At 35.4% G+C, this 20,855-nt stretch overlaps 1 protein-coding gene across 3 annotated transcripts in view; it reads right to left on the bottom strand.

Moving 5' to 3' along the window:
- Positions 1-659: 659 nt before the first annotated feature.
- LOC148939524 (leucine-rich repeat-containing protein 14-like) overlaps positions 660-20,855 on the bottom strand; it is a 52,991-nt gene continuing 32,795 nt past the window's right edge. For all 3 annotated transcript variants that reach the window (XM_089106704.1, XM_089106705.1, XM_089106706.1), the window contains exon 2: positions 660-6,205. In XM_089106704.1, the coding sequence (XP_088962830.1) occupies positions 4,725-6,191 (1,467 nt within the window). In that variant the 5' untranslated portion in view covers positions 6,192-6,205 and the 3' untranslated portion in view covers positions 660-4,724. The remainder of the gene's footprint in view (positions 6,206-20,855) is intronic.

Below are 20,855 nucleotides of genomic sequence, written 5' to 3'. Positions count from 1 at the left end.
TTCAGTGTGGAACGGTCTGCTGGATAGTATTAGAGCAGCCAGTAATTTAATTTTGTTTAAAAGAAACTCAAAGACATTGTTTATTGAAAAGCGTTGTTGAAAATCGAGGGTTTTTAGGAGTGGGTGCAGAAAGACGGGAGAGTGGGGTGGAGAGAGGTCGATAGGTTGTGACGAGAAAATTGGTTTAGCTTTTTTGGAATATTAATTATTTTTAGCAAAAAAATAATAAATTAGTTTTTGTGTTTTTATTCATTGAATATTATTTATGTTAAAAGGTGGCTAGAAGATACAGGGCTTTTTATTTTATGTGGCTCTTGTGTTTTTCGTATAATGTAGCTGATTTTTTTTTTTTTTTTTTTTTTTTTTTTGTGAAATAATAAATATCTGAGTCTGAAAAGATGTTAATATCATTACCCTTAACCTTAAGGATATTTCTTAGCAAGAACCATACCCAGCAAGACCATGCTTCCAAGTCACACAAGAGCGAATGAAAAGTGCTTTTACCTTTAATTCTAGATTATACATTAGGGTTGTAATACTTTTTATAAGCCTTAAGCAAAGCGTGCCTCTGATACAGCATATAGACCAAGCTGAATTTCTATTGTCTTAAGTTTTGTGCTACGTTACGCTCTACACCGGAAAGAACACAAATATCACATAAACTGCTTTATTTATATAGAAGCAAGAAAATAGCATACGCACACTCATAAAAATAAAGTTCAAAGAATATGATTCTTTAGAAGAAACAATTCCACATGATTGTAAATTTGTCCACCAGGGGTTTTCAAATTGATTTTTGGCCAGCGTCCAATTTATTCTGAACAGGACAAATAAACAAAAAGTAGGCAAAAATAAATGCATCAACAAGTACAGAATTGTGTTTAGCTGAATATTCCTCAAGGAACCTAACACAGAAGTTTCACCAAGACCTGTAAAGTCTCTGGTAGTATTCCGAAGGCCTCCCCTCCCTTCCCGCGGGATCATTTCAGGACGCTCCTGGTAACGACTAGCTGTACTATAAACCCTACAATAATGGACCTTTTCCCATATCTCGAATGCCTTTAGAATTTAAGTTAATTTTTAAGAGTATCCTAATTCTTTATGTTCTATAATTTAAGGAAACATTAGATTGCCAGTTCAATAATGTCACTGGTAATCTCCAACAAATCATCAAGTTTCTTTGGAGAACACTCAATTTAATTAAACTCCAGTTTAAGTTGGGGTACTTACATGCTATAACGACCACACTCAAGAAGTGGAGTTAGGTTAATCCTAATGAAATAAACCAATATATGATGAAAGTATAATACTTTAGTAGCAAAATTACGAAAACTACAACAGAGAATTATGGAAAGCAGGCCGCCCAGAAAGCATTATCTTAGAAACCTAACCAACTCTATATATTAAATATTTAATTCAAATATTCCTGCATAGCAGTTTATCTCACTGAGACTAAGCTGATTATCTCTGAATAAAGACAGAGAAACCGGTTTTACTCAGATCACGAACAACAGTGTGGTCGCTATAACACGTAAATACCTAAGTCAGAGTTTTCGATTATTTTCTAGCTCAATTTCACAACAATTTATGACTTCTTGAAAACGACGGCCGAATCGAAGATTTGTGGAAATGTCTATTGTTGGCAAAACAGAATCTTCAATGCTCAACTCAGCTCCTTGTTCTAACGACTGTGACTAAGCAATTCTCTTCTTTTTCTTGTTTGATTATTTAAAGATGCTAATGCACAGTCTCCATGCAGTTCCGCACCATGCAGATAAAACTCCGTGTCCCCTACTACAAATCAGAGATCAATCCCACAGTGACAACAATGGGTTTTAAGTATTTCCTTTTAATTTCCCTGGTTGACTTCCAATGGAAAAAAGCCCTTTTACACTATCACAGTGGCACTGTGGAATTGATCTCAGCTTGGAAAATACAAGACCCACATTTCGATCTCAGCCACCGCAGAGCCCAGGATTATAATGGAGACTCCGCCTAGCGTCTCGAAATTATCAAACAAGAGAATGAAAGAAGAAGAAATTTCAAGTTAACCCCTCTGGCGGCCTAGTAGATCTATTTCAACTTGGCAATACGGAGCTCAGGCAGTGGTGGCATCTGATCTTTTGGGGGCCTACGTAATATCAATTTGCGGGCCCCAATGGCTAATTGCTAAAATTTAATTAAATTTTATTGTGGTAGGCGTTTTTATGGTCTCAAATGTGATTTTAGGGTAGGTTTTTGCCATGCAGCATGAAGGATCTTTCTATGCTCTATTTCCATGCTGCAGAGAGACAGTAGAACGTTGACGCGGCTTTGCATTTCTAAGAAATGCCTAAACTGGGATGCGGGGCTCTTGGTGGCACTGGACCTAATGCAGCCGCATATTACTGGTCCCAGGTTTCAATTCCAGCTGCTGAAGAGGCTGGGTTCGAACGAAAATTATGTAATATCATCTCCAAATAATCAAACAAGAAGAAGTTTAAATGACATCGAAATTCGTTAGGTGGGCAGTATTTCTAAGCAATGACTATATTGGGTAATCAAAGATTATAATTTTCCAGCTTTATGATTAATCAGGACGCTTCTCTTATTTCCAAGTACCCTACCTCTGTCTACCAGCCTTGAAGATATACTGCGCTCCCATTAACAAAAAACAATCAACTTTTTCATAATGCTTAGAAAAAAAGTTCCTGTGTATGCGTTTAAGACAATGTGTAAACGAAGCCTATTGCACCGAGTCCAAAGAGAAAGGGAAACTTACAAGCGTTACGGCGGCTTAACATGGTGAGGTAGGATTAGAACCTACAAGCACCATTTACTGAGCAGTGTCTGGTAACGTATGTATATACTGGATTAACGACATTTATTTCATTTATAACAACACTACTAAGGTCCTTGTGTTGGCTCTATAGCATGTTGCTAGAGCAGGGTTTGAATTCTGGGTCCTGTATTACCAATCTGAAATCCAACCCTAAACACCACAACAGGACAGAGGCAACATATAAAAGGTATAGACAGAGGCTTCATTAAACAGAGGCTTCATTAAAAACAGAGGCTTCATTAAAAAGGTAGACAATAAAAAAAAGTAAATATATTATATGATTAATCTGAAATGTAATAAGAATAAGACTGAAATTTCTCTGTAGCTCGTGACAGCATTCTGATTTTTTACCCTGCTGCATTTTGAAATACTTGTAACAACAAGTATGGAGCTATTTAAGATAGGCCAAAAATTGCAACAAAATCGCCAACCGCTAGATGGCGTTGTTGATTATTTTTTAATACTGGTGCCAGTTTCCAATCTCATAAACTTGCCAAAATCTTTCGTTGCAGGTATAAAAGAAGGATAGAATGGGATAGTATCATCCAGTTGTGGTCTCTTTAAAGTTCAGCAAATACTTTTACAAACATTTTTTCAACTAATTCTAAAATAAACTGTCAATGCTATCGCTATTGTAAACTCTTTGTTACGGTTAGCTGCGTGACATTCGGGCCCCCTCCAACCCCCCTCCTTTGACCACTATTGCTTGTAAATGAAGTATTTGATATAGTAGGCAAGCCAGACCAAGTAGGCTAGTCGATTTCAAGCCGGTAGGCCTACTGGGGTAGAATTATACTTTCTTCCTCTCACCTTCGTTTTTAAGAAACCTAAAAAAACGAGTATGCGGTGGTTTTGCGTCGAACGAAAAGTTACCAAACAGTGGACGGTATTGATGACCTTTATACTAGCGCCAGTTTCCACTCTTATAAGTTCCCCATACTCCTTGACTGAATCTATATTTTGGCATATTGAATGCATTAATTTCGCCTCTGTATTGTTCAGAATATTGAGCACATCAATCATATTTGGTAATCAGCATGCAGATTTTTGGGTTTTAAGCTAAATATTAGCACTCTCTTCAGTAACTAGAAAAACCACACTAACAGACAAAAACTAACAATAAACTTCTAATATCAGCAGCACTATGGTTGACAAAAGTCAACAGTTTATCAAACTAAAAAAAAATGGCCTATAAATCCACATTTTATGTTTTTGCTAGTCGAAACTTTCAAAACAAAAAAGAATTCACTGTCCCCCTCCATGACTCGAGTCTACGCATCTTGTAACAAATAGGTAGCACCTGGTTTGGTGTCTTGTGCCAAGGCTACCCCTCTGAAATGGGTGCAATAAAAAAGTAGCCCATTTCATTCTTTTAAGGGAGACTCTATTTGACTGATTACATTTGCAGTACCCCTTCCTCCACCCTCATGCCTGTATATAACCCTATCTTGAAGGGTAGCTTTGTGATTTTACTGGTAAAATTCTATCTTGTTACTTATTTCTCATCAACACCTGATTATTGTTGCCAAATCGAAAAACAAACAACAAAATTAGGGAACTTAGTGTTAAACCTAGGACTATATTAGTGGAGGGAGGAGATGATGGTACGAGATACAATTAAACTGACAGAAAATATAAAATCTATTAATTGGTTTCTCTGATCAGTAAAAACTTTGTTTCTATTATTGTAAGTATAGAAGGGTGGCCTTGGCAAAAAAAACATATCCCTGTTTTTACTACTCAAGCCAACCCACCCTCATTAGGTATCTGGAGGATATACCTTTACTTTCCCCCTCTAAATGACCCAGTACAAACCTCTAACATGAGAGCTGGGCAAGCAATTACTTTTACAAAAAAAAAAAAAATCTTTTTTGCTCCAATTGTTTATCGCCAGATATGTCATTTAAATCCAGTGAATAGAAAAACTGCCATTACATTGTTCAATGACACTTTCAACTGGAGAAACCAAATTTTTGACTCTATTCACGTCATCAATGTCGAAGTCAACATCAACAGGAAGTGATAAAACAACAATCTTTAACGATTGACATAAACACAATTCACGGACAACTGGTACCAGCTCTTCTATAGTCATCCAATAGCCTACAAATGATACATAATACAGAACAGAAAAATCTTGAAGCGTTGTTGCCAGCTCTACAAGCTCATCTGCCTCCATACCACAGGCTTCTCCTTCAATTGCAATCATTTGAGTCTTAAAGGCAGATATGAAATTGTTTAGTTCCAATTTGGATTCAAATGAGTTCTCGCTGATGTCAAGTACTATCAAAGACTTAGCATGGATTGCTCCCATAAGATAGACCAGATCTTCTGAGTTGAGTTCGCAACCAGCTAGCCTTAGATCTAACAATCCATACTTTAGGTTGCATAACAAAAACTCTAAGCATCCAGAGACAGGATTTTGAGAAAGATTCAGAGATCTTAGCTGTGGTAAGTCGCCAATACACTGAGCAAATAAGTCAACGGTCATTGTACAGCTTTGAAAATCTAGATCATTATTGGCAAAATTAAGAGCTACTAGGTTTTGATATTTGGGCATTTTGAGCTCATTCAATATTTTCCTTAAACCAGCATTTTTCAAGAAGGTGTTTGGAATATACAAGCTTTCTAACTTGCTTGTAGTAAAACTTATCATCTTTCTTAAATAGCTCTTTATACCCTGGCCTTGTCTCATGGAGCCTTCACATGACTGAAAGTGACCCAAATGCACCTGGAGAGTGCTCTTACTTTCGGGATTAATCTCTGGGTTATACACCAGGACACTGGTGAGTTGATCAAACAAATCTTCACTTATTTCTATATCAAAGAAAATCTGTCGAAAAGAATTACTTTCTAATTCTCGCACTTTATTTAAAAGCTCGAAAAATTTTGCAAGTTCATCTTCATCTGAAATAACTGCACCTCTTATATCTAAAGTCAGGAGAGTACATTCTTCCCCATTTAGAATAAGCTCCATAAAAGAATAGAATAATTTTTTGGCAAATTGCTCTCTTTTCCAAGGGATAAAGCACTGAAAGTTATGATCCGACAGGGCATTCACAAGAGAAAAAGATTCAAAGGGCCAATTCTTCAAAAAGTTCTTAACAGTTGAACTGTTTTTGGCCAGAGCCACTTGCATCAAAACATTGCATAAGGATAATGGCATCATAGCGGGAGAAAAACTTTCATAGTTAGCCAAGACATTTAAAGACAAGTTTTGGAGACTAGGCACTCCATTCTTATTGGAGGATTCACAGGAGGGACATATTTCATTCCATTTACAGAGAAATCCAGTTTGACAGCTTCCATACTTTGATAAGTATAAAAGCCTTTTAACCCTTTCTATTTCTTGTATTCCTTTGACGCCCATCTTGTACAAGATACCTAGAAAAAAAGAATATGTTTTTAAAACTTCGACTTTCAACAATTATTGACATAAGGGAAAAACATTAAAGCATTCAGGAAAGAGAAAAGGGGTGGAAGATTTCACAGCCTTAGATGTTGTTAGACATAGCTTATATGGAAATTTGAGAAAAATTATGCAAGCAGCCCCCTCTTTTTAAATTCAAATGTCTTTTTAAATTTAAATCAAAAATGTCAATGGCAAAGTCTCAGTCAACCGGCCAAAACTTTAAAATTGCTTCATTTCATGAGGCAGTTCCAGATAATAGATAAGACAGTATTGCTCATTTCAAAATTTTGCCAATGATCATGTGCCAGAAAATTTTGAAATATTGTGTTACATAGTAAAATCAATTCTTTAAAAGCAGCTGATTTATTTTATTGTTATATAGTTTTTGCCTCCTTTAGTTTAATAGATTCAAAGTTAACAGGTTAATCATGATTTGAGCTTCAAGTACAAAAATGTCAATGGCAAAGTCTTAAGTCAACTGGTCAAAACTTTAAAATTGCTTCATTTCAGGACAGTTCCAGATAATAGATAAGACAGTAATGCTCGTTTCAAAATGTTGCCCATGATCATGTGCCAGAAAATTTTGAAATATTATGTTACATAGTACAATCAATTCTTTAAAAGCAGCTGATTTTTTTTATTGTTATATAGTTTTCGCCTCCTTTAGTTTAATAGATTCAAAGCCAACAGATTAATCATGATTTGAGCTTCAAGTGCAAAAATGTCAATGGCAAAGTCTTAAGTCAACTGGTCAAAACTTTAAAATTGCTTCATTTCAGGACAGTTCCAGATAATAGATAAGACAGTAATGCTCGTTTCAAAATGTTGCCCATGATCATGTGCCAGAAAATTTTGAAATATTATGTTACATAGTACAATCAATTCTTTAAAAGCAGCTGATTTTTTTTATTGTTATATAGTTTTCGCCTCCTTTAGTTTAATAGATTCAAAGCCAACAGATTAATCATGATTTGAGCTTCAAGTGCAAAAATGTCAATGGCAAAGTCTTAAGTCAACTGGTCAAAACTTTAAAATTGCTTCATTTCAGGACTGTTCCAGATAATAGATAAGACAGTAATGCTCGTTTCAAAATTTTTGAAATATTATGTTGCATAGTAAAATCAATTTTTCAAAAGCAGCTGTTTTTTTTTGTATTGTTATATAGTTTTCGCATCCTTTAGTTCAATAGATTCAAAGTTAACAGATTAATTATGATTTGGGCTTCAAGTGCAAAAATGTCAATGGCAAAGTCTTAAGTCACCTGGTCAAAACTTTAAATTGCTTCACTTCAGGAAACAGTTCCAGGTAGCCTAATAGATATGACAGTATTGCTCGTTTCAAACATAATATCAAAATTTGAAACATTATATTAGGCTATATTACATATTAACTTCAATTTATAAAAGTAACTTTTTGTTTATTGTTATATAGCTTTCGCCTCCTTTAGTTTAAAAGATTCAAAGTTAACAGGTTAATTTATAGTTTATAGGCTCAAGTTTATAGATTAAAAGGCACATATTCATCAGACTGAATATATATGACAATCAGTAGCCTATCATAACATCTTTAGACTCACTGAAAGGTAAACTTCCAGCTTCGAATTTCTTTATTTTCTTTTACTAGATATAAGCAATAGACTACCAGCTTCTAAAATCCTTGTGTAAAACCCTTTAGACTACAGACATCAAACTTCAGGAATTTGGGATTCAAAACTCAGGACTTTATAGCAAAAGCCTAAAACACAAGTGCTTGAGTCTTGAAAATTCACCTATGAAGTCCCAGAGGTATATGCTTGGAGTTTCAAAGCTGGTTACCACAATATGCAGAGCTCCCACGACGCCAATAAAGTTAATAAACTTTTTCATGAAAGTACGAACCATAAAGTTTGTTCACTTACACACTACTATGTCTACTAATAAAAGCTCACTGTAGAACCTGAGGCTAAAACAGCTAAGCACGCTCCTATTCCATTCCAATCTATTCAAAGTCTCTCTCTTTAGACCCTCCCAAGAAGATTCAATTTCCTTTAAATCCTTCCTTACGATTTCCCCCGACCCCATTCGGAGACAGCCTGCTTTTTGTTTTCCAAAAAGAACGGTATTTTGCAATCCGTTGTCTTTCATCTGCAGAACGTGTCCTAGCCAGTTCAATCTTTGTATCATTTTTTCCCTATAACATGGGATAGAACTACAATTTTTTGTAGAGCTTACTGATTAAATTATAGTCAGTCAAAGGGGTACCCAAAAGAATCCGTAGACTATTATTCTGGAAAATATCTAAAAGATTGTATCTGTGTATTCAAAATAATTGCTTCAGTTACCCATTGTATAACATCAGGCCTTTTTTCAGAGTTAAAGATTGTTGCCATTTTTTCAGAGTTCATCTAATAGTTGTCATGTATGAAGATACGGAATACTGTGTCAAAGCCTCTGACAGCAACACGTGCTAATTCAAAGTGATAATTACCTTTCTCTTTGTCCTAGTTCTAGATTACATCTTTAACAGATAAATGTACATGTATTCGGAATTTAAAACAAAATGGTCATAGAAGCCATCTACTCAAGGCCTTATGCAGGGAGGAGGAGGGGGTTGAACACTCGCCCCCCCCCCGAAATGTTTGCTCGACTCGTTAAAACACGACAAAAATGCACATGAACAAATTTTTCGTATATTTTTCAAAAAAAAATTGTAGAACACCTTCCCCCCCCCCCAGAAAACAAAATATACTGGACATAGCCCTCCATCTACTACTAAAATACTGAATACTAAAAATCACAAGAAACAATTGCAATAAGCTTATTAAGCAAAGTGATAGTGACCACATTTCTGGATATCTTACACTCTTCCCATGTTACATCTTGCTGATTTTGAGAATGAGACAGACAAATATCATTACTGCTGTTTCTTTTTTTTTTTTTTTTTTTTTTAATACAGGAACAATGGCCTAATCTTTTTTCACATATAGCCTGCAAAATAAGGTAATTTAGGTTTCTGGCTCAGATGGCTTCCAAGATACCTAAGATGGCTTCATTTCAGTTTTTAAGGAGGTGCGGACCACCTCCCATCAAACGTTGTAGCCAAAACCATAAATCTATTTCACGAACCAAAGAGAATCTCCTTAAGCAACTCAGCCTTTGCAGTGTCAACATGTCAGATATCATTTGATGGTAGATGGTATCCACCATCTTGAAATCCTAAATGAAGCCACATCTTAGAAATCTTACATAGCAACAAAGACCTTTCCACCACAAACATCAAAAACAAGAAGAGCAATAGGGGTTTCAAAGGGCCATCATCAACAAAACTTAAATGTATAAAAGAAAAGAGACTTACAACAACATACGACCATTAAAACTAAAATTAAAATTTTTAAAACAGTCCCAGCATCCTTACTTCAGCGAAGTTCAACCAGGCCTGATAAATAAAGTGAGGTGAAACAAGGCAATTCATTGAAATGAAAGCAAAATAAGTAAAAACACGTTTTATTGCTAATCTTGCCTTTTTGGCAGCTAACCTCAAAGGTCGTTTTGTAACTGGTTCTGTGTTAATGTCTACAGTTTTTTTTTTAATATGTGTAAGATCGTTTTCAATTAAATTTATTTAGAGAGCATTTATTGAATATTCCCCCAAGTCCCTATTTAATGAAATATTATTATTAATCTTAAGTCTGATTTCAATTGCTACTCGAACTACCTTCTTTATGCATAGGTCGTTGCTAATAAGGGCAGATTCTTCGAAAAGTATTTTGTGGCCAGGATTTTCAAAGACATGACTGCCTAAAGCAGAATCAAAAGAAAGGCCAGCAATATTAGAATTTAGAGCTTTGATGATATCATCTTGTTTCACCTCACTTTATTTATCAGTCCTGGTTGAACTTTGCTGAAGTAAGGATGCTGGGACTATTTTAAAAATTTTAATTTTAATTTTAATGGTCGTATGTTCTTGTAGGTCTCTTTTCTTTTATACATTTAAGTTTTGCTGATGATGGCCCTTGAACATAGGGCCGAAATATTCATTCAAATTAGAATTCCACTGTCTTATGAAAAGATCCCCTATTGTTCTTCTTGTTTTTGATGTTTGTCTTAACAATCTTGGAAGCCATCTTAGCCAGAAACCTAAATTACCTCATTGTATTTTGATTTAAAACCAAAATCACAAAATTATCTCCTAGATTTAAAAAAATAAATTTTGCTCCCCCTCCCCATATTTTCATAAATTGATACACCTGAGTATGCTTATTCACTTTGGTTTCCAGTTAACACTTACAGATGAGCATAAAATTAAAAAAAATAAAGAGTTATACCACTAAGATGATTTCCTTATCTTTCTAATGTTTCATTTTTCAAAAGCTCTACAAACTTCAAACCCTTCCCTTCAATTTTTCAGATAACTTACAGATATTAGAAAATTCAGATGGAAATTACTTAGGGGATTGATTCTATTTTTCTGTTTTAGCCATTATCCTGCAACATTCCATCACCTTTAAAAACTTATCCCATTATATCATAAAACAAAATTTGCCAGCAATTGGTTTATATAGGCTTGTTAAAGAGCAGAAAATCAGAAGTTATCAAACCAACTAATATACACACCAAATAGTGTTGTCAACACAACATTCTATAGAAACAGTTAATTACATGGTAGGCCCCAATTAAGTTTATGCATTTTTTCTTTTTGTCTAATTTCCTTATGAACAGTTTTGTAACATGTGTTCCCTAAGCATATGTACTTTCTAAATAGCAAACATTGGGCTTAATGTTATTCCCATTAATAGATAAGCAAATAATTCACAAGGAATACAAAAAAAATATTTTAAGGCTTTTGCAAGAATTTTTTCAATAAGGACATGATGTAAAAAAAAGTCTTCAAGACTAGAGTGTATAGTTGATAAATTTAGTTTATAAATAAAATTTACGAATTTTTTATTTAGTGTAAAATGCACAAAAATATGTTTGGTGTCGTCACAAATATGTTCAATATCTTTAGGTAGATGTGCCAAAACAGTACTGGCCTGAATATAAGCTTATTTCTCTTGTTTTATTTGGACATCTACAAATTCTTAAATGTCTACATATGCAACCTGTTGATAAAAAACCAATTAGAACAATCTTTCTCAGTTTCTAGCATGTTAAAAACAGTTTAAAAAGATTCATGTTGTTATATACAAGGAATTTTTCTGGCCATCATTTGAGCCATGTCACACAGAATGTACAAAAACAGACTGCAAATATTTCATAAACTACAAGTGAATAGTCCAGGGATTGGTAAAAAGCAGGTTTCCAATTTCCTGTTCTTTCTTTATATTTTGTTTCCTAACTTGGGAGATTTTTTGGTTTTATTCTATATTTTCTGCTTATCCTTGTAGTTGTCTTCAATTCAGTTTGTTTTCTTGTTTATCTTTGCTGTATTTTATTTGTTCTCTTTTCTTTAGGGGTTCAACCCTTACTGTATGACATGTTTTTCAATAAATTAATGAAAAAAAAAAATCATATTTGTAAACACACTAATGTTTATTCTCAACATTTCCAATATTTACAATTATGATATGATTTTCACATTGAACTGTTTGAAGTACTGTCATTTTGTCATAATGCTGTACGAAATAACATCATCATGTCAAATAATGTCATTTTTATATTTGTGAAATTCTATTGCACAAAATACAAGTTTTTATTACAGTTGGCTTTACACATGGAAAAAAGTTTTATTGCCTTCAAAAGCATACAACACTAAAACCTAGAAAATTAAATGTTTTTTTTTTAAACACATCTTTTTCTGCATGTTCCAATGATGATTTTTGATAGCAATGAAAGAATTCCAAAATGGGATTTTTATGCTATGCAACAAATTTAAAACCATCTTTGCAATATTTCATTGGACACACTGCATATTTTTGCTTGCAATAAAACTATTATTTTTAAACTTTTATTACAGTTGGCTTGCAAAATAAGGAATTCTTATTTTTCACAAAAAAATGACTTGCCAATGTGAAAAAAGGGACTTAAAAGGTTTTTGCAAAGGTTTTGCAAAAAGTTTTTGCAAAAGGTTTTGCAAAAGGTTTAGTATTTGATTCTAATTCTAAACTTGATTGGTGCTTGGTTCCAATCAAGTTTAAAATTTACACTTACAATGCAAATTTCCCAAAAAGGTGTAAAAATGCTCTAATCTCTACAAACCTTTATTGTACACACTGCAAATTTAGCATGTGATCACAAGTTCCCCAACTATCTACAAAGTTTAGAACCTGGCAAGATAGCAATATACGGGGAAAAATAGATAAAAAAGAAGCAAGTTTCTCTTCAAATGAAAATAAAGAGGGGCATTAAAACTTAGAACCAAAACTATTGCATATATGAGGTAATTATCCCCTCCTTAACTCCTGCCAGGGACATCAAATAGAGGACAGAGCATTCACTCTACTACACCATTTGATTTTAAAAAATACATTTTTTAGGGGCAGAAGGCATGAAAAATGCCTTCTTTGTCGGTATTTTCATTTAGAAATTGAAAAAAAAATTGCTCCACCCTAGATTTTAAAAATACATTTTGCCCTCTCTACATTTTCATGAAGTTATGCCACTGCCCCTGCTTTTTACACAAAAATTTTGCTTCTTATTCCCAAATCTTAAAGAATGACTGCTCAAGCATAAGGGGAATCAAAATGGGACACACAATAATGGGGAATCAAAAACTCACAAATGGAAGCTCTTGTTAACATGATTTTGCTTGAAACAATAAATTTCTTCTTTGAATGCTTTATGTTCACTGTGTAATTTTTGGGATATTATTTTTCTGCTTTCCTAAGATTTTTGTATAACAAAGAAAAAAGACAATTTTGATATCCTTCCAAACTGCATTTAATTCTATCCATCTGCCGAATTATATTTTTGAAATTTGGTGTAGATGTTTTTTTAGATTAAAAATATGTTGAAAATTGATAAAAATCTTTGGAAAAAGGGCCATTTCCCTGTTTTTTAAGTAAGTTTAGAATGTTCCCAAAGAAAAATTCTAAGTAATATCATAATTCTGGCTTGGTGAATGGATAGATCTGTAACTAATGAATACAATGATATAAGCATTTTGTTCTTTTTGTGCAAGTTACAACTGCAAAATTGTTGTAAAACAGCTTTTTTCAGAGTATACATAAACCTTAAAAGGTAGTCAAATTTTATACTGTCCATAGAGCTAATGCATCCATGTCTCTCCTTAGGCACTTGAATAAATTTAATGTCCCCTCTTCCCATTCTTTAAGGATCTATACTTCCTTTGTCTGCCTGCATCTTGAATATGCTTGTCCAGTTTGGCATCTCCTGTGATAAATCAGAAAAAATTTAATCCATTAAAAAAAAAATCCTGAGAAAAATTCCTAAGAAGCTAAGGTACCATACTCGCTCCTTCTAAAAAAGGCCAAGCTGGAAACTCTTGAGAACAGGAGAGGAACATTGTGCCTCCATTTTGCAAAAAATGCAATAATAAACCTTTGCAAGGAAAACATTTTCCCCTAAAGACACTCCTTATCCAGACACCACCTGCCATGTGAACCCGTTCCTATCTTGCTCCCCTCTATTCCTTAACCTCCAGGTATGAAAAAACATTTGTCCCCTTAATTACTGAAAAAACAAACCCCTAGTTTTCATTTTTTTTTTCTTTTGTACTGGAGATACCCAAGTTTTATGTTCATTTGATTCTTTTGTTCCCTTCCCCTTGTTTAGAAGTTCTCTTTTAACCCTTTTTAACACTAATTTTATCTCACTCATCTTACAAAAATTGAATCAAATAGCTCACACACATTACATAATTGGTTAAGAAATCCAGCCATGTATAGAGGCATTGCAGACCAGTATGCCAATATTCAGAAGCAGTTCCCCATACCAGCAAAGTCTATTGCACCTACTTTCCCCAAATCCCCCCCATGGAATTGGTCAAGTCCCATAAGAAATAATGAATTCTCAAAGTGGAATAAAGATTTAACCCCCATTGCTTTTGTGCAGAAAAAATTTGCAGAACTTAATACAATAACCTATAAAAATCACTTCCAAATATTTGTTGATGGGTCAAAAATGAATGAGAAGGTTGCAAGTGGTGCTTTCCTTCCCCACCTGAAAATTGCAATGGGCGAGAGAATATATAATCATTTATCTATAATGTCTGCTGAGTTAAATGCCATAATCACGGCATTAGAATACCTTAAAGAAAACCAACCTTTGATTGTAAATTCAAATAGTATTATCATATATTCCGACTCTCTATCAAGCCTTGAGTTGCTGGCCTCAGCTCCTCAATATAAGTTGGACATCGACACTTATCATTGTCTTAGTATTATTGATAATCTTGCTTCAAGTGGCATAAAAACTTACTTTCAGTACATTCCTAGCCACTCTGGCATAAGTGGTAATCATCAGGTTGATGAAATAGCAAAAAATGCTATAAATATTGACCAGCCAAGGGGGAGACCAATCCCAATTAGAGATATTTACCAATGGAGGCTATCAGATATTAATTTTAATAAGATTAATCCTTTCCTCCTTTCCCAATAAGTATCTTTCTAAAATTTATCATAGAATTTGTTCTGGAACAAATGGACTAAATTTCCTTGCATTCTCATATAAGTTTTCTAATTCAAGTGGTTCAATTCCCCTGTCCCCTCTTTGCAGGCATTGTAATATGAATAATGAAACAATTGACCATTGCCTATTTGAATGTAATATACTGACGTCTGCACAACATACCTTGCTTTGTAAACTGTTAAAATGCTTCAAACACCACAAAATCTCACTATCAGCCAAGAGCCTAGCCAACTATACCTGCACACAGAGCACAGAAATCAATATCTATCATCTTATATTTGATCTCCTTGAGTCAAAAGATCTACTGAAAGATATCTGAGAATATCTAATAAATAAGAGACAACCAAGACAGTAGCTCTGTAGCCCACAGAGTGAAGCAAAAAGAAGAGGGCTAAATAGTACCAACTGAATAGCCCACCTGCTGTGAATTGGAAGAAGAAGAATCCAGGGCCAAAAATATACTCTGGGAAGGTATTGCCAAGCTTCCATGTTAAACTTCTTCTGATTTCTAAGTCTTAAAAATTTACCTACTTAAAGGTCTATACCTATTGAAAGATTGACAAAACAACATTTTACCTTAATTTTCAGTTATAATTTCTGTTTCTTAGGTATTAGTTGTGAAAATGCAATTCCTATTATTTGAGTAGAATTTTAAGTCATAGCCTATCAATGAGTTTTTTGTCTACATTTAGGATATATATTTGCACATCTTTGAAACCTCATAAATTGGGATTGAGTAAAGTTGCAAAGCTGAAAACAGTTTTCTTGTAGGCTACTTCATTTAAGCAGAAGATCTATTTTGCAAGGTTTCATAGTAAATTTTTACCAAATCATATTATTGAGTTAGGAATAAAGTGAATACACCATTCAATACCTTTTTTTATGCTGATTACAAATATAATAATCATTTCTATTAGAAATGAATTTCAGCCCAGCCCCCTAACCTAACCTCTACCTCTATATTTGCAAATATATATCCTGAATTGACATATATAGGGGGGGGGGGGGCTAAAAGTCATTTCCAATTTGAGTAGAATTTTAAGTCATAGCCTATCAATGAGTTTTTTGTCTAAATTTAGTATATATATTTGCACATCTTTGAAACCTCATAAATTGGGATTGAGTAAAGTTGCAAAGCTGAAAACAGTTTTCTTGTAGGCTACTTCATTTAAGCAGAAGATCTATTTTGCAAGGTTTCATAGTAAATTTTTACCAAATCATATTATTGAGTTAGGAATAAAGTGAATACACCATTCAATACCTTTTTTTATGCTGATTACAAATATAATAATCATTTCTATCAGAAATAAATTCCAGCCCAACCCCCTAACCTCTACCTCCATATTTGCAAATATATATCCGGAATTGACATATATAGGGGGGGCTAAAATTCATTTCCAATAGAAATGATTGTTATATTCATAATCAGCATAAAAAAGGCATCAAATGGTATATTCACTTTATTTGAAACTCAATAATATGATTTGGTAAAAATTTACTGGTTTCACTTCACAAAACAGAGATTTTTAAAGGTCATCTAAGGTCATTGCCCTCTAGAGGGAGAAGGAGTAGAGGCAGGTACTTTAAAATACCTTCCTGAGATATAGGTCTACTTTAGTCTGCAGACCCATCCCTGAAATTTTCATTTTCCTGACCTAACCCCTTTCCAAGATAGCAAAAAGTGGTTAAACTAGAATTTTACAAAATGAAGTTTTAAAATTGTTAGCTTCAAAAATACTTTTAGCTACAAAAACAAATCCAAGTTGTAGCCTACATAAACTTCTCATACCTACCTCTACTCCTTCTCCCTCAAGAGGGTCCTGACCTTTGATGACCTTTAAAAACCTGTGAGTTATAGAAGTGAAACCTCGCAAAATAGATCTTCTGCTTAAATGAAGCATAACAAGATTGTTTTCAGCTTCACAACTTTGCTCAATCCCAATTTATAAGTTTTTAAAGATATGCAAATACTTTTCCTAAATTTTGGATTTAAGACATTGATATGGCTTAAACTTCTGCTCAAATGACTGAAATTGCATTTTCAGAGCTAAAGCCAGAGAGAAAGAAACTGATAACTGAAAATTAAGGTAAAATGTTGTTTTGTCAAAATTTTAATGGGTATCATTGATGCCTATCATGTAGGCAAATTTCAGGACCCTCTAGAGGGAGAAGGAGTGGAGTTAGGCACTTCAAAATACCTTCCCAGGACATTCTTTGGCCTGTAGACCCATACCTGAAAGTTTCATTTTTCCAACCTAACCCCTTCCCAAGATAGCCAAAAGTAGCTACATTAGAATTTCGTAAAATTCTACTTTAGTTACTTTTGGCTATTTTGGAAAGGGGTTGGGTTAGGAAAATGAAACTTTCAGGGATGGATGTACATGCTAAGGTTTGTCCCGGGAAGGTACTTTGAAGTACCTACCAGTAGAGATGACCCTATAACTCCGAACATTACCACGTGGTTTATGGTTTTCTCAGTGAGAATGAAAAAACAGGAATTTTCTCACTTGGAAAAACATGAATTTTGTCGCATTTATGGTTGTTTTCATGGATGGATATGTGTGTTGTTCGATTTATTTGATGTTTTTCTCGGATGTCAACATCAAATTATGGATGTTTAATGGTTTTTGTCAGTGAGAATTTGAAAAACAGGATCTTTCTCACATTTATGTCTGTTTTCATGGATGTTTAATGGTTTTTGTCAGTGATAATTTGAAAAACAGGGACTTTGTCACATTTATGTATGTCAACATCAATTCATGTCTGTTTTATGGTTTTCTCAGTGAGAATGAAAAAACAGGAATTTTCTCACTTGGAAAAACATGAATTTTGTCACATTTATGGTTGTTTTCATGGATGGATATGTGTGTTGTTCAATTTATTTGATGTTTTTCTCGGATGTCAACAGCAATTCATGTCTGTTTTATGGTTTTCTCAGTGAGAATTTGAAAAACAGGAACTTTCTCACTTGGAAAACCATAAACCACGTGGTGCTGTCACGAGTCAGGACACCTGTGCTGTCGACCTCAATTCACCTATCGTGAATCAATAATTCCCCTTAGAAACAACAAATTAATTTTCCTTTCTTGACAGATCAATCAATCAATGATATCATCTGTCAGACTTTAAAAATTTTCACCTAGAAACATTTTTCCAGGAATAGATCCAAAATCATTAATGTCTTTGCCTCGGGAACAGTTCTACTGGTCGAACTCCAAAGGATATTAATAACCACCGGCCATGGAAACAATTAGGCAAGAAACATCTTAGCGATGAATTGTTTTAGCGCGCGAGAAGGTTTCATATTAATTTGAAATGCGTTAGCACAGAGATGCCAATAACAAAGGAACACGCTGAATTTACGTTTAGGGATTATTTGGGCGAAACCGTTTTAGACAGGTTATGGAACTATTTCGGCGAAACAGATAGAGACATTTTAAAAGAAGATTTTGAAGAGATTTTGGAGGAGGTTTTGAGTGTGGTCGTTATAATACACAAGTTTCATTTGAACAGTGTTGTGAGGTCCTCTAACCCAACCCCAAAGGGTCACAATCCTCCTACCCCAACCCCGAAGGAAGCCCCCGGTCCTCAAAGCCCCCCAAACTCCCAAAGGGCCACTGGCGCCCCCAAAGACCCACCCAGACCCCCAAAGGCCATCCCCAGGCCCCCAGGCTCCCAACTGTCCCCCCCCCGGACCCCCAAAGACCATCCCTGTGCTCCAAAGGCCATCCCTGTGCCCCCAAAGGCCCTCCTCCGGTCCCCAAAGGCCCATCGAGCTCCCAAAGGACCAACGGGGTCCCAAAGGCCCTCCACCGGCCCCCAACTGCCCCAAAGGCCCTCCCCTGGTCCGCAAAGGTCCCCCAGGGCTCCCAAAGGACCAACGGGGTCACAAAGGCCCTCCACCGGTCCCCAAATGTCCCTCAGGCACCCCAAGACCCTCCCTGTGCCCCAAAGGCCATCCTCCGGGCCCCAAAGGCCCATCGAGCTCCCAAAGGACCAACGGGGTCCCAAAGGCCCTCCAACGGTCCCCAAATGTCCCCCAGGCACTCAAAGACCATACCGGCGCCCCAAATGCCTACCCAGACCCCCAACGGCCATCCCCGGACCCCCAACGCCCATACACCGGTCCCCAAAGGTCACCCCGAGCTCCCACAGGACCACCGACCCTCAAGGGACACACAGACCCTCAAAGGCTCTCCCGTGCACCCGTCTTTCGTTGATGTGTGTTGTCTGAAACCTATGATTTGGGATGTGTAGTTTGCTACTTCAGGCTTTTCTAAGCTAAGGTTTCCTAGTATTTCCTAGGTGAATGTTGTCTGAAACCAATAGTTTGGGATGAGTAGTTTGCTATTTCAGGCTTTTATGAGCTAGGTTTCTTAGCCTTTCGTTGATGTGTGTTGAGTGAAACTTATGATTTGGGATATGGAGTTTGTTATTTTTGACTTTTCTGAGTTGGATTTCTTAGTCTTTCATAGGTGGGTGGTGTCTGAAACCTATGATTTGGGATGTGTAGTTTGCTATTTTCGACTTTTCTGAGCTGGATTTCATAGACTTTCATATGTCTGCGTTGTCAGAAAATTATGATTTGGGATGTATAGTTTGCTATTTCAGGCTTTTCTGAGCTAAGGTTTTCTAGTATTTCGTAGGTGAATGTTGTCTGAAACCAATAGTTTGGGATGAATAGTTTGCTATTTTTGACTTTTCTGAGCTAGGTTTCTTCGTCTTTCGTTGATGTGTGTTGACTGAAACCGATGATTTGGGGTATGTAGTTTGCTATTTTTGACATTTCTGAGCTGGATTTCTTAGTCTTTCATAGGCGTGTGTTCTATGAAACCTATGATTTGGGATGGGTGGATCGCTACTTTTGACTTTTCTGAGCTGGATTTCTTAGCCTTTCATAGGTGTTTGTTGTCTGAAACCTATAGTTTGGGGTGGATGGATTGCTACTTTTGACCTTTCTGAGCTGGATTTCTTAGCCTTTCATAGGTGTTTGTTGTCTGAAACCTATGATTTGGGATATGTAATTTGCTATTTCTGACTTTTCTGAGCTAGGTTTCTTAGCAGTTCATAGGTGTGTGGTGTCTGAAACCTATGATTTGGGATGTGTGGGTTGCTATTTCTGACTTTTCATAACCGGATTTCTTAGTCTTTCGTAGGTGTGTGATGTCTGAAACCTATGATTTGGGGGTGTGTGGATTGATATTTTTTGACTTTTCTGAGCTAGATTTCTTAGTCTTTCATAGGTGTGTCCTTTCAGAAAATTATGATTTGGGGGGTATAGTTTGCTTTTTGGACTTTTCAGAGCTAGGATTTTTAGTCACTCATAGGTGTTTGTTGTCTGAAACTTCGAGTTTGGGATGAGTAATTGGCTATTTCAGACTTTTCTGAGCTAAGGTTTCTTAGTATTTCGTAGGTGAATGCTGTCTGAAACCTATGATTCGGGATATGTAAATTACTATTTCGGGCTTTTCTGAGTTAGATTTCTTAGTATTTCGTAGGTGAATGCTGTCTGAAACTTATGATTTGGGATATGTAAATTACTATTTCGGGCTTTTCTGAGTTGGATTTCTTAGTCTTTCATATGTGTGTGATGTCTGAAACCTATGATTTGGGATGTGTGGGTTGCTATTTTTTGACTTTTCTGATCAGGATTTCTTAGCCATTCGTAGGTGTGTGTTGACTGAAACCTATGATATGGGATGGTTAATTTGCTATTTATGACTTTTCTGAGCTGGATTTCTTAGCCTTTCATAGGTGTGTCATTTCAGAAAATTATGATTTGGGAGGTATAGATTGCTTTTTGGACTTTTCATAGCTAGGATTCTTAGTCACTCATAGGTGTTTGTTGTCTGAAACTTCGAGTTTGGGATGAGTAGTTGGCTATTTCAGACTTTTCTGAGCTAAGGTTTCTTAGTATTTCGTAGGTGAATGCTGTCTGAAACTTATGATTTGGGATATGTAAATTACTATTTCGGGCTTTTCTGAGTTGGATTTCTTAGTCTTTCATAGGTGTGTGATGTCTGAAACCTATGATTTGGGATGTGTAGTTTGCTAT

This window comes from Artemia sp. Qi Xiang Cuo, chromosome 21 (assembly GCF_049724085.1).
Source record: "Artemia sp. Qi Xiang Cuo chromosome 21, ASM4972408v1, whole genome shotgun sequence".
NCBI classification, from domain to species: Eukaryota; Metazoa; Arthropoda; class Branchiopoda; order Anostraca; family Artemiidae; genus Artemia; species Artemia sp. Qi Xiang Cuo.
This window is presented reverse-complemented; position numbering and strand designations above follow the sequence as displayed.